General features: G+C 47.3%; 1 protein-coding gene across 8 annotated transcripts in view; it reads right to left on the bottom strand.

Annotated features, from left to right (window-relative positions):
* MAP4 (microtubule associated protein 4) overlaps window positions 1-23,184 on the bottom strand; it is a 170,781-nt gene that overhangs the window by 3,030 nt on the left and 144,567 nt on the right. For 6 of the 8 annotated variants that reach the window (XM_032649821.1, XM_032649823.1, XM_032649825.1 and 3 more), the window contains 9 exons: window positions 16,532-16,638; window positions 15,517-15,732; window positions 12,044-12,248; window positions 11,426-11,485; window positions 11,013-11,305; window positions 9,428-9,541; window positions 7,535-7,627; window positions 3,082-3,163; window positions 1,487-1,599 (listed from right to left, as the gene is read on the bottom strand). In XM_032649821.1, coding sequence (XP_032505712.1) covers window positions 1,487-1,599; window positions 3,082-3,163; window positions 7,535-7,627; window positions 9,428-9,541; window positions 11,013-11,305; window positions 11,426-11,485; window positions 12,044-12,248; window positions 15,517-15,732; window positions 16,532-16,638 — 1,283 coding nt within the window. The remainder of the gene's footprint in view (window positions 1-1,486; window positions 1,600-3,081; window positions 3,164-7,534; window positions 7,628-9,427; window positions 9,542-11,012; window positions 11,306-11,425; window positions 11,486-12,043; window positions 12,249-15,516; window positions 15,733-16,531; window positions 16,639-23,184) is intronic. The other 2 variants (XM_032649819.1, XM_032649826.1) reach the window with 2 other exon arrangements.

Raw genomic sequence — 23,184 nt, 5'->3', positions numbered from 1 at the left:
AAATTGTGGGTCTGGAGCCACTAAGGCTAGGGAGCTCCGGGAGCTTGAACCAGTTCCTGAGGGGTGCAGGCCGCCACCTCAGACCTAAGGGATCCCAGGGCACTCCCTGCACATGCAAGTGTTCGGAGAGGCTTTCTCGGCCATTCCTGGGGCAGCGCTGCCCGTGTATCCATCATTCATGCGCCCCTGACACAGGCCTCCTCTGTGCTGGGCATCTTTCTGGGGCCTGGGGACACAGGAGGGAAGAAGGTGTCCAAGGAGGTGTGAGGGAGACTGGGGGGGCCTGGCGAGGAAGGCCTTGTGGCGGCCGTGGACACCCAGTGTGAGTCCAGAGCACAAGAGGGAGGGCTGGTGGGAGGCACTGGCGAGCTGGCACACCTGTGCTGGGAACACCCAAAGGCGACAACAGGAGAAATCAGAGCAGTGAAAGAAATGGGCCTCTGTGTTAGAAAAATAGTTCCAGAAGTGATAAGAAAGGGAGGTGATGTGAGTAAAGAAAAGACTTGCGGTCAGAAAGGTCCAGGTATGAGCCCTGGTCTGCGTGCACCCGTCGTGTGGCCGGGGACAAGTGACTATACCCAAGTTAGTGCCCCGTGGGTGCTGACCAGAGAACAGCCCCTCACAAGGTGTGGAGCATGTCCTGAGAGGCTGTGACAGAGGGAGCTAGTCCGGGCTTGAACGGAGCACTGAGGGGGGTGGGACAAAGTGTGGGCTGGGATGGAGCCACGCTGCGCGGTCAGATGCAGGGGAAGGCCCGGAGCACTGCTCACGTCCCCTCTCCCTCGCCCACCCCTCCCTGAGCAGCTGCAGCCACCCTTAGGCTTGGAAGCCGGCAAGGCACTGCCCCCATGGCCCTGCTACCCGATGACACGGAACAAAGGACAGACAGCATCTTGGCAGACAAAAGATCTCACGGTACTGTGGAAGGAGCGCGGAGGGAAGAGAGGGAGGAAAGGGAGGAGAGGCCCAACCAGGATGGGAAGCCTGCCGCCCAAGTGCTCTCCAGAGCCTGGCCCGTGCAGGCCTCCAGAGGGGGTGGATGCCAGGCCTGCCGTCACGGGCAGCTAAAAATGTGCCATTCCGCTCCCAGGCCCGGAACAGAGCCTGACACGGAGCAGGTACCGAACACTCCCGTCTCAGGAGGTGCTGCGAGAACCGTACCACACAGACCCTGGCCTTGTGGGGACCTGCACTCCAGCCCTGTCCCTCTGAACATGGCTGAGATGGGCTCAAAAAGGCAGGCCATGGCTCTCAGAAGAACGTTCCATCTCCAGCTGGACAGGTGAGAGGTGACTGGGCTGGGGCCTCTTCACCTCTCCTGCCCCGCTCAGGACTGATGACAGACGATGGAAACAGCAATGGTGTGGGTGAAACATGACCCCTGAAGAGACTGAGGGGCGGTGACAGGTGCCCATCTGCTAGGACCCAGACTCCAGTCGCACAACCCCACCCCCCAGCTGTGTCCCCGCCAGGACCCACTCACTACCTTCACGGCACCTCCTGCGGGCAGGTGGCCCACGTTATCAAGGGATCCCACCTTCGCCTGGGCCTTCTCCTTGAAGTTCAGCTTCTGACTTTCGATCTTGACATCTCCTCCACCTGGAACCAAACAGAAATGGGTCACTGTGGGTGGCAGAGAAATACCCCTACAGGCAAAGCCAGGAGGCTGGCCAAGGACTGGGATGTGCCCAGTATAGAAATGGGGAAAAAGTGACCTGCTCTGAGGACAAAGGAAGAGGCACAGTGAACACATGCTTTCAGCCTCATAAACACCCTGTTGGTCAGGGTCAAGATCCTGGAATCCTGGTTTTCCAGCTGCCACCACTGATACTGGAGGAGAGGAGTGACTTGCTCAAAGTCACCAGCGAACCAGTGAGTCACAGGATGGAGTATGGTCTAGGTAAGCAGTTTAACTGAATCTCACTATCATGAAAAGAAGGGAAGGCAAGAGGCGGGAGCAGAGGGGAGGCAGTCTGTACACAGGCAACATTCACAGCTCAGCCAGAGTGAGGCCACGGGATCAAGGGCCAGAGCACTGTCACTGGCCACCCGGCCCCTCAGCTTGGCTTTCCCTTGAGCCCTTCTTCATTCTCCCATCTCCTCCTGGCTCATATCACCAACCTCAACACCTAGCTGCCTGCCAAATTCTCCAGGTATCCTACCCACTGGATTTCTGGCCCCTTGCAAAAACTGGACCTCAAGTCACTCAGTGTCACTAGGGAAGGAGGTATCTCACAAGACTGGATTTTCCAGATAGAAGGAAAAATGAAGGTTAGTTAAGGGCCAAAGTGTTTTGATCCTTTTACACAGAACACCTTCTAAAATGGATGACAGTTTTTGCTGAGAGGGAAGGGAGTTTTCTTTGCCTTCCCCTTAACTGACCCGTGGCGTGGCGACTGATCTGAGACACCAGACCTGTCAGCCAGTGTGCCTGCCACTATAGATACGGCACTACCCCAAATCTGCTGCCGACCCAGGGTCCAAGACACACGAGGCTCTCAGGGTACAGCCGAGCCAAGAACGCAGGCCCTGCTCAGACAACATTGCCAGTGGCTCAGAGGCCTCCGCGGGGGCGCCAGGCCACCTGTGCTGCTGACAGGAGAGTCTGCATTGCTGTAGTGGCAAGATCCACATGGGCAGGCCGAGGCGGCATTATTGAATGGCTCCCTATCTCCTGCTGGAGCTGCTGGTGGATGCTTCACTGCTCGGGAATACCCTTTGCTCCTGAGTCTGACAGGCAAGGCCCGACCACCACTCTCCAGAGCTCCTTCAGCACCAGCTCCTGAACGCTTGCCTGGGAGGCTGAGAAGGGTTCTTAGCCCCTAGCGTACCTTTCCCCTAGGCCTAGGTCAACAGTGCCATGCACACAGCAGGTCCTCAAGACGCTGCTGGTGCAAATGGCAAACCTTCCACACTGTTCCTCCTCCAACTAAAAGGTTAGTGCCCAGAATCCCCCCTCCCTGACAGGGACTGAGGACTACGTTGTTTCTACTGCTGTGCCCTGGGTGTGTGGCTCCAGGAATCTTCATGGAAGGACAGAGACATAGGGGTGAAACCTGGGACAAGGGAGGCACCACTCACCAGGCTTGTGCTTAATGTTAGCCTTGGACCCACACTTGGAGGAGACCTTAGAGATGTCCACCTTCTTGTTCTGAATCTGAACCTGAGGAGAAAAACAGACAAAAAAATGACTGCCTCAGTGAGAGAGGGTGTACTGCCAGGTCCAAACCCATGCTCTCTTTATAGTCTCCAAACCCGAGGTCAGAGGCCACCTTCTCCAAAGGCTTCCCTGGCTCTAACCTCACTCCATCTCTTCTTCATACCATCTCTTGAAGGGACCTCAGCACCAGCTCTACACTAATCGCTTCAGGTGCTCAATCATCACCTATAGCGACCTACTACCATCAAAACAGCAGCCTCTACTCTGGCTCATCTTTCCAACAAGGCTGCAGTTCTCCCTAAACAGGAGCTTGGGGAAATGCACTTTTCCCAGCCACAGATCTGGCAGCTGCTAAAGCAAGCCACCACGTGTCCTCGGCAACGGTGACAGGCTCATCCTGCGCCATCCCTGAGATGACCTGTGAGGAGTCAACAGAGGTCACTCGCCACGGCTGGGCTCTCGCCAGGGTGTGGAGTCCACACATCTGTTGACAGTGTGCCACAGCTGAACCCAGTCCTCAAAAAAATAATAGTTGAAAAGGGGAAGTTTTGCTTTATAGATGTATTCCAGCCAATAATGCAGAAGGGACAGGATAATTAGAGTCTCACCACAGTGCACCTTCACTGAACTCATGGTTTTGGGCATCAGCAGCCGCCAGCATCACGAGGAGTGAGACAACGAGAAGAGTGAGACATTATGTTTCCTGACAGAAACACCACCACTGCCTGTGAACGTCTTGCAAAAATGTGGGGGAAAATATCAAGTCTGAATCAATCTAAAGAAAACTGTGGGTGCCCATCGTCGGATGAATGGATAAAGATGTGGCACATAAATACAATGGAATATTACTGAGCCATAAAAAAGAATGAAATTGAGTTATGTGTAGTGAGGTGGATGGACCTAGAGTCTGTCATACAGAGTGAAGTAAGTCAGAAAGAAAGAGAAATACCGTATGCTAACACATATATATGGAATTTAAGAAAAAAATGTCATGAAGAACCTAGGGGTAAGACAGGAATAAAGACACAGACTTACTAGAGAACGGACTCGAGGATATGGGGAGGGGGAAGGGTGAGCTGTGACAAAGCGAGAGAGAGGCATGGACATATATACACTACCAATCGTAAAATAGATAGCTAGTGGGAAGCAGCCGCATAGCACAGGGAGATCAGCTCAGTGCTTTGTGACCGCCTGGAGGGGTGGGATAGGGAGGGTGGGAGGGAGGGAGACGCAAGAGGGAAGAGATATGGGAACATATGTATATGTATAACTGATTCACTTTGTTATAAAGCAGAAACTAACACACCATTGAATAGCAATTATACCCCAATGAAGATGTTAAAAAAAAACAATAAATAAATAAAAAGAAAACTGTGGGACTAATGAATATGTTCAGTGAAACCATGGGGACATCCTCAGCAGAATCCAAATTCTAGGACAAACCACTCAGTTTACTCTTAAAAAATATTACCGTGAAAAAAGAAAAAATGAACAGGGAACTTGTAGAGTAAGAGAAACCTAAGATTATAAGATGCAAATCAACCAATCACAACTTATGGACCTTAGTTGTTTCCTGATTAAGCAAACCTGTTTAACATGCTATGGGATTTTATATACATATGTATATTAGAGTTCTTATCTTTTAAAGATACATATTGGAATATTTGCAGATAAAAGATATAACTGAAACTGGCTTCGAAATAACTGGGGTGGGGCATATATAGATAAGACTGGCCACAAAGATTAATAAATGAAGCTGGGTAAAAAAGTACATCCAATTCACGTTACCATTTTCTCTACTTTTGTATATGTTTGAAAATTTCAGTAATTACAAGTTTTAGGGACTTCCCTGGTGGCACAGTGGTTAAGAATCCGCCTGTCAATGCAGGGGACACGGGTTTGAGCCCTGGGCCAGAAGATCCCACATGCCATGGAGCAACTAAGCCCGTTGCGCCACAACTACTGAGCCTGCGCTCTAGAGCCCACAAGCCACAACTACTAAAGCCTGCGTGGCCTAGAGCCCGCGCATCACAACGAAGAGTAGCCCCCGCTCGCCACAACTAGAGAAAGCCGGTGTGCAGCAACGAAGACCCAAGTCAGCCAAAAATAAATAAATTTATATATATATATATATATATATATATATATATAAAGTTTTAAAAAGCTTAATTGCATCTCACTAAGTTAACAAAGCCTCTGAGACAAGCTCTGCCTTCCCAGGCTGGTACATAGAAGAGCCACAATCCGCTTCCAAAAGATACCCCCAACCCGCTCCCCTAGCCACCGGCCTCCACTGACGGCTTTGGCTTTAGGGAGTCGCCCTAAAGTCGCCTGCAGTGACGCCTGGCAGCCAGCACCAGCCTGTTCACCACCAACCCGGCATTCCCGCACCTTGCTCAAGCCGTGTGCTCACGTGATCTGCCCCTGGCCTGCAGGCCGCTGCAGGTGTCAATACTGCTACTGAAGTGACACTGCCAACAGGTCTCAGAACCCATTAACATACACACCCCTCCTTGCAAGGGTGAAATGGAATTAAAACTGCCGCAACATTTAAACTGGGATCAGCCACAGAAGTAGCTGCTATGTTCTCACCCGATGGCCTCTCAGTTCTCAACAAGACGCATGTTTATGTGTACATGGGGACATGTGGGGAGTACTGACCAGGATCCTGTTCCAAGCCACGAATCCCTGTGGTAGCCCCAGAATTTCTCTCTGGGGTAAGGAGGGCCCTGTGGGGGAATGGGGTTAGACGCGTACGGCTGGTGGCCATCCTTCTTATACACAGGTATATTTATGGTGGCTTTATGGAGGGGCTGATGGAAGGCAGGACAACGCCATAGTCCAGGCTGTTTACCCTCATCTTCCCACTGGAAACACTGTCACAGGCATTTTCCTAATGCTCTGCTGTTTAAGGAAACCTCCTAAAATGAAAACTCTTTTAAAAAGTACATTCCCTCACCAAAAAAATCTTGTTTGAAGTCATGTGTAGGCAGTGTGGGAAGACCATACTAGGTGACAGATAAACGAGGACTATTTTCAGAGCTCTGACATACACCACACAACATATATAAATGCATTTCTGTGTCACACACCCCCCCCCCACACACACATGCACGCAACCCAATTCCCTCAGAATCCCTGTTCACCTTCTGTTTGCATCTAGGCCAAAGCCTGAGAGGAAAAGCTAGGGCCAGTGCCTACCTGCGCCCTTCACGGGTTGGATCTTTCTCACCTTAACCACACACTGCCTTTAAAAGCTTCCCCCACCTCTGCCTTCCCACACTGGGATGGCTGATCTCTGGCCAACTTCCAAGTTGGCCTAGAACCAGCCACCCGAGTGCCAAGGATGCAGTTTCTGCCCACACCAGGAAGAGCCAGTGGTGGGGAGATGACCAGGAAGGATGTGCAGTAGGGGAGTGGTGCGCGGGGAAGAAAGAGGTGTTCTATGTTTGCACCCTCACAGCAGAACTGCAGGGTTGGGCCCTCTGTAAGCCATGGGCAGGACGACATGACCACTGAGGGGGCAGGGGGACAGAGCCTAAAAATGAAGAGGGTAAGCAGAGCAGGACTTAATCCAGGTCAGGAAAGAGAGGAGAAGGAACTGAATGAACCCAAGGGAGACCAGGACAGGGCAGCTCTCTCCCTCTTGGGGTGGGAGAGAAGCGAGGGGAGAGGCGGTGAGGGCAGGGCTCTGTCACAGGGACGTGGAAAATGCAAGTGTGCTCTCCACATACCAGATGACGATGGTGATCTACCCCATCTCTCCCTAGACCAGGACCTCCCTATGAGCCCCAGTCACCTGTGTCCCTAACACAGATCTTAAGGGTGGTACAGAGTAGCAGCATGATAAACAGGATGTCTGGATGGGAGAGGGGAAGAGCCAAAAAGAAAAGGAAATAGGAGGAAGGGGTTGGAAAAGGTAAACAGTGGGGGAAAGAGAGCAGAAAGAAAAGAGGGGGAAGGAAGCAGGGAGAGAAGAGGAGAAAGAGCAGAGTCACAGAGATGCAGGGAGGGCACAGGAGGGGTGGGAGCACGTGGAACACAAACTCCCTGCTCTACAACAGCAAGGACTTGAGGATGGGCTCTGGAGAAGTCCGGACATCTGTCTCCAGGTCAGGACCACTGCACCCCCAAGAGCGGACTCGAGACAGACCGCATCCCTCAGAACAGGTCTCTGAACCCCTAAGGCCTCCCACCCACAGGGGCAAAAGATGTCAAGTGGGTGTCACCCAGCTGTCATTTAGGGCTCACCAGAAACACTCAGTCTGAACACATTTGAGCATCAGGGTCCCCCCGACTCCGCTCGCCCGCCAGGGCGGGGCGGCCCTCTTTCCCGGGTGCCTCAGACACCAGCGGCCCCGAGCGCATACTTACATTACCACCTCCAGGGACATGCTTAATATTGTCCTTGGAACCACACTTGGACTGAATATGGCTGTAGCTCACTTTTTTGGAGACTATCTGGACCTGGAGTGTTAGAGAACAGAAAAAACAACACAAAGGGAGAGGGCTGGTTAGAACCGACACAGGGCAGGCAGTGAGTCCACACGTGACCACGATGAGCGGCAGGGAGTGCTGTTAAAACCCCACCTTCAGCAGAACTGCTGTGGAAAAGCACAGGCCAAGGAACTGGAAGGAGCAGGAAGGGAGTGAAAACACGAACAAACAACACAAGGACAGAAGATGTCGCCAGAGTGCTACATGGGCATCCTCACTGCTCCTGGGGGCCGGCTGCAGTTCACAGGGTGCAGACAGCAGTGGCCCCAATGCCCACTCAGCCACGGGCCACCCCTGGCCTGCTCTCTCCCCGACGCTCCTCTCTGCAAGGGTCCTGCTCATCCGGACCCGTCCTCACCCAAGGACGGCACTTCCCTTAAATCTGGGGCCTGGAATCGCTGCAGCCAGACCTGCTCTAGGAAGCAAAGGCTGTGTGGAGAAGCCCGGGGCCGCTGGCTCACAGCCCAGATCTGATGCTGATGGGAAGGAAGGGACCCGAGGCTGCTGGACCTGCTATGCAGAACCCTGGGCACCAGGGGGCACAGGCCGAAGCCACACTTCCATGCAGAGCCCACTTGTCTCAGGACTCAAGAAAGCACAGTGCAATTGAGGTTTAAGTCTAGTCTTCTTTTTGATTCCAGGGTAAAACCCCTTCCACAATCCTCCAGATGTCCAATCCTGTGCCCTGTTTCATGTGTAAAGAGACTGGGCTCTGGGCAGGGCTGCAGTGAGGCACAATCTGGGGGGGCACCTGCACAATGTGTTGTATATAAACGGCTCCCCCTGGAATGGAGCAACACAAAGGCTCAGGATCCAAGATCTGGGACAAATAATTCTTTTTGAGCCTTCTCAAGAAGGAATAGTTGCCAGCGTCCTTCCTTCCTTTCCTTAGAGCACTTCACAAATGATGTAGTAGCCCCCAAACTGAAGGGTTCTCCCCAGAGTAGAATCTACCCTGAGAAACTCCAACTGTTCCTTGCCTTCTTTACATACATCAATGATGAACAACTGGTGAGCAAACCACTTTCCTAATGAACCAGAGACCTACAGGACCTCTAGAAGCTCCCAGGAACCATGGCGCAGCCTTCCCCACCTGCCAACCATACAAAGTCCTTGCGCTGGCCACCTACCTGCCACAGATAAGGGCAGAAGGTTCCCGGGGCAAGAGGAGGGCCCTGGCTCCAGGGTGTGGAGACAAGGGGAAAGAACCTAGCATTTCCCCGCTGCATCCAGGTGACGGTGCAATCCCTATGCTGAGTGGGTTTTCGCTGGGAATCAGCATCCTAACTCTCAGTACAGAGGTCCTTGGAGAACCAGGACAAATGAAGCTATCTCCACACCCAGAGGTGCTGGGAGGGGCCTTCAGCTGAACTTGAAGCACAGGGGCTCCAGGGCTCCTGTTGCTGGAAGGTTAGCAGTGCCATGTCTTACTGAGGAAGAAGCTGGGTACTCTGTGTTTGTGTACATAATGGGTGTGTTTCAGATCAAGGTCAGAGTGAAGGAAGGGACTGAAAGCGTTTGGATCCATTTTATCCAGCTAAATAAATATTCCCTAAAGGGCTAGTGGGCTCCTAGCTCTGTTAACTTTCAGGTTAATAGAGAATACTTTCTGATGCCTGCGTCATCAAACACAGAGGAAGGAACACAGGGAGAAGTAGAAACTAGTTAAGGATAAGAAAAAAGCGCAATAGAAGGGAAAGTGACTGAGGCTGGAAGAAACAGTTGACCATCTTTTTACCTTCAAGAGGTAAAAGTCTAAATAAAACTCACTTTCCCAGCAGGCGGTTTCTGTGCACTGCCAATTGGGCCGGCTGCTTTAGTGACTGCGTTAGGTTCAGGCTTTCGAGCTGGAGCAGCTGCCTCTGTTTTTTTCTCTACTTTGGCCTGGATGGAGATAAAGGGAGGGCAAATTTCAAACCAAGAGGACAAGAGCCCAGATACAAAGAAGGGAAGAAGGCTGAAGGGGACTCGCATCCAGGCCAGGCCACCATGCAGAAGCAGGTCACCCTTGCTCCTAGGAAAAAACCACCGATTTGCCAGGGCAGACCAAGCTGGAAGGAGAGGGGCTACAGACCAGACTTGAGACATGAGGAAGAGATCAAGACACCATTCGTGGAGAAGAGGCAAGAAGGAGGCTAAATGAGTGATTCTCTTCTGAGTGTGTACTGGGGTTTTCAAATCACAATGTCCCACCCCCCTGCCCTATGTTCTGATATGCCCCAAGCAAGCTGCCATGGTCACAGGGAGCCATTACTGATGATGGGAAGTGCCACACCCTCAGGTACGTTGGAACAGAAAATACTTTCATCACCAGACTGAGTTACTGAACTCTCCACCAAGACCTCCTGCAACTTTTGCACCATGAAAACATAAGAAGAGCATGGGCCAGGGTGGGGAACAGACAGGCCATCACCACCACAGCCCCAGATGCCTGGCTGGGTACGTTAGAGCCATAATCTCTTGTCAAAAGCAACTCTTGGGCCCTTATCCCAGTTTTCCATCAGTGTCTTCCAACAGCACCAGGATTCTGCTTCATTTTGGACGCTCTTCAATTTTTTAGCAGCTCTGGATTGAAGCAATTTAAGTATCCTATCCTGAGTGGCGGGTGGGCGGGGGGAGGCGCACGCCGTTGGTGGTGGTTTAAGTGCTAGAGAATGAGGCAGGAGGTGAGAAGGTTGCTGCTCCTGGGACTTTGAACTTGGACTTTTGCCACCACCTTTTCACACATAAAATCCCCGTGGCTGCTAATAGTTAACAAATAATTCTGGGGTGGATGCACCCAGAAAGTCCTTAAAGTGAAGCTCTGTGTCCAGTCATGCTTCTCCATCTCAACACTCTATCACGGTCCTTTGTTTAGGAAAGCCAGGGGCTCGCAGCAAGTCACCCTGGCCACAAGAGGACACTAGTCCTCGTTCAGACAGACTCTCCACCCAAGACACAGCATAGGGAACAAAGAGGTGGTCCATCTTCTTTCTGCCTATCCTGCTGTTCACAGTGCAGGCGTAAGAAACAGAACAAACCAGGTTTCTGCCCAGTGTCTCTCACCTGTTCAAGGCTCAGAGGCCTCCTCTGTTTGTTTTGTAAAGCAGAACACTTTTTCCTCCAAAAATGTAAGCCTAAACCCCAAAATGCAGAACAGGAGAGGAGAAGAGAAAGCTCAGAGCCACCTGCTTGCTGCTGCTGGGAGGTGGAGCCCAGGAGGAAATTCCCTGACGCTGAATCCAACGTCCTGACTGCTCCCTGCATGGTGGGCCCCTTGGGCTGATGCAAGGACATGCCTGGGAACGGTGCTTAGATGTGGCAGAGGAAGAAGCAAGGGCCAGCCTGCCAAGGACCCCAAGCTCCCTGGACTCACCCGGCCTCCTCCAGGCTGGTGCTTGATGTTTTCCGTGGAGCCAACCTTGGAACGGACATTCTTCAGATCAGGGGCAGAAGCATTGGTAGCCACGCGGCCCAGCCTTGGGGCAGAGGAGCTGGGCTTGGCTGCTGTGGGCTTCTTGTCCACGGAAGGAGTCCCAGAGGGCCGGGGAGGGGTGGCTGTGGGCTTGACGCGGCTGGGAGTCACCCCTGCTGGGGGTGCCGCCCCAGGGACCGTGGCACTTTTCTTCACGGAACTGGTGGAGGTGCTCTTTGGGCGACTCACGTCAGCTGCAAAGGTGGGAGTGAGAGATAACAGGTATGCAGGGAAGAGAGCAAAGGGAGCCTTAAAGCCGTGGAAGAGGTGGGAGTTTAAATCTGGGATCCACGAAGCGGGGGATGGGGTTTTACCTGGTGCAGACTTCGTAGCCATCTTCTTGATGTCTGCAGGTTTCCCCTCAGTCTTGACCGCTGCACAAACGTATACTTTTTAACATCACGATTAACAAAATAACCTACTGAATGGCTCATCCAAAACTGAGATTCATGCATTCATTCAACAATTACTGAACTGTTTGAGCCAGGGGCTGTGCTAGTATCTGAGAACAAACTAGTAAATCAGACAGCCGAGTAAAGACCACGCCCTGATGGAGCGTCCAAGGCCAAGCACTGTGTCTTACTCTTTTCTACAGTCTTGACGATGCCTTCCCTTCTACCTGGACTTTCTTTGAATGGCCTATTTCTTATCATGAAAGTCCACGTGCTGTGGAGTTACTAAGAAAGGAATAGTAAATTCTACCTTGGAATTCATGAGAATCCCCTTCACTCAGGATTTTTCTGGATACACATACTTACTAACCTCACATGGAGATCAAGGCTATCACTTTTCAACAGACCTCATTAAGGACTGGTGCACAAGCAGGTCTGCACAGATGTCTGTGATGCCGGTTGGCGCTATGGCTGGAGCAAAAAGCCAAGGCCCCACCCTCCTCCCCACTGGTTCCCATGGGAGGGAAGCGCAGTACTCACCAGCAGGCCTCTTGGGCAGGGGTGTAGAGGGGCTCCTACTGCTTGGCCCAGCTGAGGCAAGAGTGGCAGCTGCTGTGGCTTTTGGAACAGTCTGGGTGCTCTTGGAGCCAGGCCTACCGGCCAGGGCAGAGACCAGCTTGGATGGCGAGGCTGGCTTGGATGGTGAGGCCCGCTTCTCAGGAATCTTTGCCTCTGCAACAGGCTGCTAATAGGAAAGTGGGAATAAGAGCTGCAGGTCAGCAATAGGCCGAGGAAGTCACGCCAAAGGATGGTTCCATATAAGCTTATGCCAGAAATCAGGGGTACTGTGGGTTTGGCACCACTGATAGGAAATATATGTGGCTATATGATCAAAGTCCTCCACACAACGTGAGAAATGGCTATGTAGGGTGCCGTGTGATCGGGAATCAGGAAACAGGGAGTCAAACCACCTGAATCCAACCTGAACCAGTGAGAGTGAACAGCTCTGAAAATATACCACACCACAAAGTACATCTGCCTCAGGATCCACTGCATTAAATACTTATGTATTTAAGGTATTAATATGTGACCAGAGATCAAACAAATACATAAAACAAAAAATTTTAAATGTTCAGTCAAATTCAGCCATTCTTTTGGCTAAGATGCACCCAGTGAATTCTGAACAGGATGGAGCTGCAGCTGGAAACTGCATTGACCAAATCAGTCAGGTCTAAGCTCCAGCCCCAGGCAGGACCGCAACTCACAGTGTGATCTTGGGCAAATCACTGAGCCTCTCTGGGCTTTATTTCCTCATCTGGACAAAGGAGGCTGGAACAAAGGATCGTTACGGACCAGCTTTGATAATAAGTGATGTTAGGGATGGGAGGATGAGGATTCTGTAAGAGCACAGGGACAGTGAGAAGGGGCAGTGGAGGGTGCAGGCCTGACCAACAGAGGGAATGAGGAGGCCGATGCCACAGTTCTGACTGAAAGCAAAAGGGAAAAGCCTCTCAAGTGCAGACACAGGCCATCTGGGTCACTCTAGCTCCTCTTCCATGGAGGCTGGGCATGCAGTCACTATCAAGGAAGGGAAGGAATCAATACAGCCTGGTTTCTACAGGAATAGGCAATGAACAGACTGTTTTGATAAGCAAATATACCATGTTACTCAAGAGAGTAAGCCAAACCACAGACAAAGGGGAACCAGCTCTTATACTCCAAGAGAAATGGCCACACAGAGGGTAGTATGTTGGTGGAGACAAGCAGGATATTGCTTAACTGGAAAATCAGCTAAGGAGGTTCTCAGAAATTAAGGGCTGGCAGCCATTTAAATAAAATCTAACCCTGCAAATGCAGGGTAACGACCATTCCTACAAACGAAGGGCCCAAGCATGGTGTTAAAGAACCCTAAGGTTGGAATCAGGGGAAGTGGTCCAGCTATCAGCTCTGTCTCGAGCGTGTCGTGGGATTCCGTGCAGAGGGACTCCTGCTCTGTTTACTCTAAAATGTAAAGACTAAACCAGATGCTCTCTGGGGTCTCCTTCAAAATTTCAATACTATGAGTCAGAATAATCGGGTGGGGTCTTATATTTTGCTAGTAAGAGTAATAATAATAAAATAAGTTAGAAAAAAGTTGCTTGAGATAGAAATCTCTAAAGGATGTGATGTTCTTTAGACGTCAGGCTTTTGGCCTCAGCAGGCTGCAGAACCAGCCTGCTCTCAGAGTTGGAGTCACTCTCCTGTTTTCTCAACTATATTTTCTCCTCTGCCAGAATCACAGATCTTATTTTTTCTGAATAGTTTTTTCCCCTTTGTTTGCTCCTATAAATCTTTCTACCAAATAAGGAAAAAACAAATTTCAGTAGGCTTTAGTTTTTATCCATCTCTCAAAATGTTTCCATCTGTTTCTTATCTAAAAGATAAACAACAGTAATCATTATGAGGCACATCACCTCTTCAGGTCAGCAGCATCTCAAAATGCTGTCTAAAAGCTGCATGGCAAAAAGACAGGAAACAAGAGTGTTGATAGAGGCCCTGAGCACCAGTGTTGGAGTTAGACCCAAGTTCAAATATGGGCTCTGCCGCTTAGTAGCACTGGACTACAGAAAGGTTACTTAACTGAGCTCTGAAATGAGGATACTAAAATCCACATTATGGGTTGTTGAGAGAGAGAATTAAAAGAGTTAATGTCTATAAAGAAACCACTACAGTATGCTTCATTTTTGTTATTATTACAGAGTGAACTTCACTAGACAGTACCCGCTCCTTCCCATGGTCTCCTCTGTCTCCCCCAGGATTTGCTGCTAAGAAAGTGTCAGGGAGGAGCTGCTGCCACGGCTCCAGCCACCTTCCCTCTGCCCTCTTATTCAAATAAATTGTTTTCTAAACATCAAGAAAAGCAGTGTCAACTGGGTAAATGAGGATCAGAAAGCTTTACGAGATTTTATAATTCCTAGTCTATACTAGGATTTCTCAGTTTCTTGGCCAGGGTTGTCAACCTAGCCGACAATTCCTAGGTTCCACAAGTTTTCTTTACAAGATTAAATAAAAACACTGACATTTTAACATGGTAAACTATTCCTCATCATGATTTTAAAGAGTAATATCGGGGCTTCCCTGGTGGCGCAGTGGTTGAGGGTCCACCTGCCGATGCAGGGGACACGAGTTCGTGCCCAGGTCGAGGAGGATCCCACATGCCGTGGCACGGCTGGGCCCGTGAGCCATGGCTGCTGAGCCTGTGCGTCCGGAGCCTGTGCTTCGCAGCGGGAGAGGCCGCAGCGGTGAGAGGCCCGCGTACCGCAAAAAAAAAAAAAAAAAAATGTAATATCAGGCTGACCTAAAGCCCCTTTTCAAAGAAAAGAAGATATTAGAAAAGGCAGTTACAGATTCCACCCACCCTCTCCTCCAAGAACAATCCTGTGAAGCTACTGCTGTTCCAAACTGACCCATTTCTAAGCAATAATGTGTGGGTGACCCGGAAAACTGAAAAACTGCAGAAGGAGCCCAGTGAGAGGTAGCCTAATGCCAAAAGCAAAGTTAAGTTACCACCTGATGCTGGAATCTGCTGGAAGATAAGCTGGAAGAGCTAATCACTAATCAACTAATGGAGGAAATTCACTTCTGCGGGATGATTAAGAAGAAAGACAAAGAATTGAATTTGACTGGGAATTTGATGGCGGAATTACACCAAAAATGAGTATATGATTGGCATGTGGAGTGGGGAAACTGGTTAACCAGTATGTAAACAGACGAAGAGTGAGGAAGAGCTCGGAGAAAGGAGGAGCCAAAGCAGAGGCAAGAGTGCCTCCAGCCAGGGCAGAAAAGGCACAAAGGAAAACAAGGCCACTGAATTTCATGGCTGCATCAAGAGCTCCCAAAGTGATTTGCGTTACCCTTCCCCCTTTGCCCTCTCCTTTCCCCTAGTCCACCAGCCTGCTTCCAGACAGAGTCTGACTACCTGACGCTCGGAGGGGAAAACTTTTCCCTGGCACGGTGCTCAGGTGACTACTTACCTTGGGCTTCCCGTCTTTTGAAGGTAAGGTGGAAGGCCTGGCAGTGGCAGCAGCTGGGCGTTTGGGTGGGGCAGCCGGTGCTGAGCCTGAAGCAAGGCTCATGGGTTTTTTATTCGACCCACCAAAGGTGGTGGGAGCTGGCTGCTTAGGGAGAGAAGTGGGCTGTGTTTTGGCTTTCGATGTTGAAGTCTTTGCAGGTTGAGTGGTGGCCAAAGGCTTTAAGTTGATTTGTTGTTTTTTATTTACAGGCCAACATCAAACACACAGACAAGAATAAAAACAAATTTTAAAAAAAAGTATAAATTGCACAATTCAAAGTAAAATTATAAGCAATGAGGAAAGATGCAACTGAAAATTAGCACTCCTTTCTTCTGAGCTCAGTAAATAGTGGAAAGACACCAGGATGCAGATAAAGAAAACTGGGAATTGTTTCTTAATGACAGTGTCACAAATTCCAGCAGTTTGGCACCTGAAGATTTAAATTCAGTCATAACTTTAAACAATTAACTTTTGAAGCCTGCAATAATTCTGTGAAGAAAGTCACCAGCAGGTGATTAGGCTATTTATTATCTGCACCTCTATGAGGCAATATCAACGTCCTGTTTTAAGCCCACACTAAAATGTGGCATTTGTACTTTGCAATAAGTATCAATAAATGTCTGGAGCTATGATCCACCTTAACAATCTGTGCTCCTTTTTCATTAACAGAGACTTCAGAATGGATTTCTGAATAATTCTGTGATTCCCTTTATCATTGTTGTTAAGGGAAGCAGAAACAACATCTACAGAACAGATATTCAAGATAATACGGTCAAAAGCAAAAGATTTAAAGGTTTGAGTTAGGCCACCATGGTAAAATGGGAACATAAAATATTTTCTAAGCATGTCCAAACTTGAGGAAGGACTCATAATAGCTCAGAAAAAAGAAATTTCATTTGCATGATTCAAGCAATAATAAGCAGAAGATAGTTTTAAAAAATTACAGCAGAAGACAACCCACCATTCTGGCACCTACCTTTGTTTTCTTCTCTGGGCTTGGTGGGAGCTCCTTGTTTGGAGGGGCGGTGATGTCATTTCCGGTCACACTCCCAGTAAGCCGTCCTTCTTCTAGTTTGGCTATTCCTAAAGGGGGAAAAGTTATGCTAAGCAAATGTTTTTCACATCCATTGCGAAAATGCAAGTCTTTGCAGAGACACACCACTAACTAGCACTTCATTCTGAGAAAATCCAGAGCTATGCTGCTGAAAGTGGACAAGACTCCCAAGTCCCCCTCACTGTGACGAAGGACAGTTTTAGACTCCAGAGATTCAAGCAGCCTGTGCCTGTGGAAAAGCAACTTAACTAGGATTTGCACAAATGCTCAGTGGAAGGAAATGGCCCTTGAAGTTTCGTTTCCCTTCCCTGGAGACCGGCAAAGGGGTTCTGTCACCCAACCACTAACTCCCAGAGCACATAGGGGACAAAAACCACTTCTACTAGAGTTTATCTCTTGGAATAAAGGTTGCTGAGAGATGGGATAAGAGCCAGAAGATCATCCAATGTCCTCCCCTTCCTTCCTTTCCCTGTAAAGCACCACTTTATGGAGGATGTGAGATGAACTTGATCTGGTTCTAGCAGTGACCCAGATTTCCAACAAGGCCGAGGAGACCCATGAAATCAGATCCAGGGCCAGAAATAAAGTCTACAGCCTAAGGCTACGCCCAGCAGCACCACTGTGGGGAGGTGACTCCAGATTTCAATAGGGCTATACCAGAAAGCATTAAAATACCATGAAATTTATAACCTGGGTGTGGGGAACACCTTTCTAACTGGCACAAAATCTAGAAGCCACAAAAGGTAAGGTGGACTACAGAAAAATAAAAAGCCTCCACGTGCCCCAAAAAACAATACGAAAAGTCAAAAGGCAAATGATAAACAGGAAAAAAGTATTGAACCTCACATCAAAGACACAGAGCTTATTACATAAACTACTCCTACAAATCAACCAACTCCTATAAAGGCCGAAAAGAAAATGAACAGGAAAAATGGCCGAAAGAATATGAACACAGTTTACAGAAAAAGAAATACAAATCACTTTTGAAAATATGAAAAGATACCATTTCTAACCTAACATATTGTCCAAAAGTCCTAAAATCTCAAAGTAGCTGCTGGGGATAATGTGAGGACATACGCTGCTGGAAGTGTGTGAAATGGTACAAATCAGATGCAGGGCAGTCTAGCAGTATCTCCGAAAATTACAAGTGCAAATAAATTCTAATCCGGAATTACAATTTCTGGAAATTTATCTTAGAGATATATTCACATACCTGCAAAATAGCAAATGTGTATGGTCTTTCACCAGAGCATTGTTCCTAAAAGCAAAGGACTGAACCCAGAAGTCTGTTAACTGAAAACTGGTTAAAGCATATGGCAGAAGTATCAATGTTATCTCTGAATTTGAAAACATAAACCATGACTGATAGGGAACGATCTCTACTCAGTGAAAAGAAAAGCAAGGCACAGAACAGTAGGTATAACATGAAACCATTGTCTAGAAAAGACAATACACTTCTATTGCAAATACACTTGTACATGCATTTTTAAAAAGTCTTTGGAAGAACGATGATGAAACAAAACAATGGTGACTTAATTTTGGGATGGGGTGGAGGAACAGGCACAAATAGGGAGCGTTAGGAGGCTTTATTTTAAAATTTTTTGTTTTGAAGTAAAGATTCACAGGAAGTTACAAAGGAATGTACAGGGAGGTTCTGTGTACCCTTTACCCAGTCTCCCCCAATGACACCCTGCATAACCATAGTACACCGGGAAACTGATATTGGTACAATCTAGAGAGCTTATCTGACTTTTCCAGTTTTACATGCATTCATTTGTGTGTGTGTGTGTGCGCGTGCGCGTGTGCACGTGCACGCAGGTGTGCGGGTATGTAAGCAGTTCTATGCCGTTTTATCACATGTGTAGCTTTATGTAACCACTACTAAGAATCAAAACATATTAATTGTTCCATCACCACAGAGCTCCCTCATGTTGCCCTTTTTTTTTTAGAGCCACCCTACTCCCTCTGCCTTTCCAATCCCTTAATCTCTGGCAGCTATTAATCTGCTTGCCATCTCTAAAATATTATTTCAAGAATATTATATAAGTAGAATCACACAGTGTCCTACTTTTTGTAGCTGGCCTCTTTCACCCAGCAACACGCTTCTGAGGTGCATCCGTGTTGTACATGAGAAGTCCATGGTGTGGCTGTACCACAGGTTAACCGTTCACATACTATAGGACATTTTGGTTGTTTCTGGCTGTTTGCTATTGTAAGTAAAGCTGCTACGAATATTTATTACAGGATTTTGAATAAAATAGGTTCATTGTTACTAAATGGAAATGCAATTGTTTCTTACATGTTGATAGTGTATCCTGTGACACTGATAAACTCACTAATTAGTTCTAGGGGTTGTGAGGGTAGATTCCTTGGAATTTTCTACATAAACAATCATATCATCTACAAACACAGCCAGATTTTTTTCTTCCTTTCCAATCTATATGCCTTGTATTTCCTTCTCGTGCTTTACTGTGCTAACCAGAACCTCCAGTACTATGTTAAATAAGAGTGATGACAGCAAGTATCCTTGCCTTGTTCCCAACTTTACGGTGAAAACATGTAGTCTTTCACTATTAACTGTGATGTCAGCTGTAGGTTTTTTGTAGATGCTCTTTCTCAAGTTGAGGAAGTTCTCCCTCTATTCTTTGATGAGAGTTTATCACAAATGGGTGTTGGATTTTGTTGAATTTTATGTGTTTATGATTTTTCTTCTTTAGACTTTTGATATGGATTACACTGATTGGTTTTTGATTATTGAACCAGCCTTGCATACCTGGAATAAATTCCACTTGGCTGTTGTGTATAATCATCTTAATATACTGCTGGGTGTGATTTGTTAGTACTTTGTTAAAAATTTTTGCATCTAAGTTCATGGGAGATATCAGTCTGTAGTTTGTGTGGTACTGTCTTTGCCTGATTTTGGTTATCAGGATAATAAAGACATCATATAATGAGTTAGGAAGTGCTCCTTCCTCATATTTTCTGGCAAAGAATGTGTAAAATTGGTGTCAATTATTCTTTAAATGTATGGTAAAATTCTCCACTGAAACCATCAGAAGCTTTTTAATTAAAAATTCAATTTCCTGGGCATATACCCAGATGAAACTATAATTTGAAAAGATACATGCACCCCTATGTTCATAGCAGCACTATTTACAATAGCCAAGACATGGAAACAACCTATATGTCCATCAACAGATGAATGGATAAAGAAGATGTGGTGTGTATATATACAACAGAATATTACTCAGCCATAAAAAAGAATGAAATAATGCCATTTGCAACAACATGAATGGACCTAGAGATAATTATACTAAGTGAAGTCAGTCATAAAGAGAACGACAAATATCATATGACATCACTTATATGTGAAATCTAAAATATGACCCAAATGAACATATCTACAAAATATAAACAGACTCACAAACACAGAGAACAGACTTGTGACGGCTAAAGGGGAGGGAAGGATTGGGAATTTGGGATTAGCAGATGCAAACTCATATATCTGGGATGAATAAACAAGGCCCTACTGTATAGCACAGGGAACTATATTCAATATCCTATGATAAACCATAATGGAAAAGAATATTTAAAAAGAATATATGTATATATGTATAATGGAATCACTGCTGTACAGCAGAAATTAAAACAACATTGTAAATCAACTATACTTCAATAAAATAAAAAATTTCAGTTTCTTTAATGGCTCTTCAGGTTACCATCATGGTTGAGTTATGGTAATTTGTGGGTTTTAAGGAATTGGTATATTTCTTCGAAGCTATTGAATTTGTGAGGATAAAGGTGCTCCTAGTATTCCCCTATTATGCTTCTAATGTCTGTAGTGATATCCCCTGTTCCTGTTATTGGTTGGTTGTGTCTCTTTTTCACCTTTGTCAGTTTTGTTAAAAGTTTATCAGTTGTGTTGGTTTTCTTTAAGAACCAGCTTTTGGTTTAATAAACTTTCTTTTCTGTTTTATTGTTTATAATTTCACTGATCTCTGCTTGTTTTGGATTTATTTCATTCTTTTTTTTAGTTTCAGAGTGTTGATCTGAGACCTTTTCTCTTCTCTAATGTAAGTACTTAGTGCCACAAATTCCCCTCTCAGTACTGCTATAGCTGCATTCAACAAATTGACATGTTCCTTTTTCTTTTTCTTTTTCTTTGGCTGTGTCACAAGGCTTGTGGGATCATCCTCCAAACAGGGATGGAACCCCGGCCCCGGCAGTGAAATCGCCGAGTCCTAACCACTCTACCACCAGGGAACTCCTGATATGTTCATTTTCATTCAGTTCATTGTATTTTTTAAATGTCCTCTGAAAACTTCCTCTCTGACCCATGGATTATTTAGAAGTATACTGTTTAATTTCTTAGCGACTGAAGATTTTCCTGTGGTCTTTCTATTATTGGTTTCTCATTTGTTCCATTATGGTCAGACAATATATTCTGCATGATTTCAATCGTTTAAATGTATTGAAGTTTGTTTTATGACCCAGGATCCATCTTGGTGCATGTTCCACAGGCACTTGAAAAGAATCTACAAACAATAAATGCCGGACAGGGTGTGGAGAAGAGGGAACCCTCTTGCACTGTTGGTGGGAATGTAAATTGATACAACTACTATGGAGAACAGTATGGACGTTCATTAAAAAACTAAAAATAGAATTACCGTATGACCCAGCAAGCCTACTACGGGGCATATACCCTGAAAAAACCATAATTCAAAAAGACACATGGGGTTTCCCTGGTGGCACAGTGGTTGAGAGTCCGCCTGCCAATGCAGGGGACATGGGTTCGTGCCCTGGTCCAGGAAGATCCCACATGCCGCGGAGTGGCTGGGCCCGTGAGCCATGGCCGCTGAGCCTGCGCGTCCGGAGCCTGTGCTCCGCAACAGGAGAGGCCACAACAGTGAGAGGCCCGCGTACCGCAAAAAAAAAAAAAAAAAAAAAAAAGACACATGGGGCTTCCCTGGTGGCGCAGTGGTTAAGAATCCGCCTGCCAATGCAGGGGACACGGGTTCGAGCCCTGGTCCGGGAAGATCCCACATGCCGTGGAGCAACTAAGCCCGTGTGTCACAACTACTGAGCCTGCGCCCTAGAGCCCGCATGCCACAACTACTGAAGCCTACGTGCCTAGAGCCAGTGCTCTACAACAAAAGAAGCCCACGCACCACAACGAAGAGTAGCTCCTGCTCGCCACAACTAGAGAAAAACCTGTGCACAGCAACAAAGACCCAACGCAGCCAAAAAAAAAAGACACATGTACCCAAATGTTCACTGCAGCTCTATTCACAACAGCCAGGACATGGAAGCATCCTAAATGTCCATTGACAGATGAATGGATAAAGAAGATGTGGTACATACATCACACACTGTGGTACATATATACCACATCCGTATATGGCTGGAATATTACTCAGCCATAAAAAGGAATGAAATTGGGTCATTTGTAGAGATGTGGATGGACATAGAGTCTGTCATACAGAGTGAAGTAAGTCAGAAAGAGAAAAACAAATATTGTATATTAACGCATATATGTGGTATCTAGAAAAATGGTACAGATGAACGTATTTGCTGGGCAGGAATAGAGAATGGGAGGGTGGGATGAACTGGGAGATTAGGATGGACATATATACACTACCATGTGTAAAATAGCTAGCTAGTGGGAACCTGCTGTATAGCACAGGGAGCTCAGCTCGGTGCTCTGTGATGACCTGGATGGGTAGGAAGGGTAGGGTGGCGGGGGGGGGGAGGGTTGGGGTTGGGAGGGAGGTCCAAAAGGGAGGGGATATATGTATACATATAGCTGATTCACTTTGTTGTACAGCAGAAACTAACACAACATTGTAAAGCAATTATACTCTAATAAAAAAAAAAGAATATTCTGCTGTTGTTAGGTGGAATTTCTATAAATGTCAAGTGGATGCTGTTGTTTGATGTTACTGTTAAATTCTTCTTTACCTTTACTAATATTCTGTCCAGTAGTTCTATCAATTGCTTAGAGTGGGATGTAGAAGCCCCCAACCACAACTGTGGATTTGTCTATTTCTCCTTTCAGCTCTACCAGTTTTTGTTCATTGTATTTTGTGTGTGTGTGTGTGTGTGTGTGTGTGTGTGCGCGCGCTGCATTGCGTCTTCGTTGCGGTGTACGGGCTTCTCATTGCAGTGGCTTCTCTTGTTGTGGAGCATGGGCTCTAGGGTGCACGGGCTTCAGTAGTTGCAGCAGGCGGGCTCAGCAGTTGTGGCTCACAGACTCTAGAGCACAGGCTCAGTACTTAGTTGCTCATGGGCTTAGTTGCTCCATGGCATGTGGGATCTTCCGGGACCAGGGCTCGAACCCATGTCCCCTGATTCTTAACCACTGCGTCACCAGGGAAGCCCATAACTTCTATTTCTTTGCTGAGATTTTCTAGTTCCATTTGTTTCAAGAGAATTCATAACTTCTTCTTGAAATAATTTTATGATGGATTTTAAAATCCTTTTTGTATATTAGCAGGTAATCACTATTTAAATTTAGTGTGCAGGTAGTTTCAATAACAATTTAGTTCCCAGGGCCCTTGTAGTGCAATACAGGCCTG

The sequence above is a fragment of the Phocoena sinus genome, chromosome 11 (assembly GCF_008692025.1).
Source record: "Phocoena sinus isolate mPhoSin1 chromosome 11, mPhoSin1.pri, whole genome shotgun sequence".
Taxonomy (NCBI): domain Eukaryota; kingdom Metazoa; phylum Chordata; class Mammalia; order Artiodactyla; family Phocoenidae; genus Phocoena; species Phocoena sinus.
Note: the sequence above shows the minus strand (reverse complement) of the source record. Positions and strands in the feature narration are given on the sequence as shown.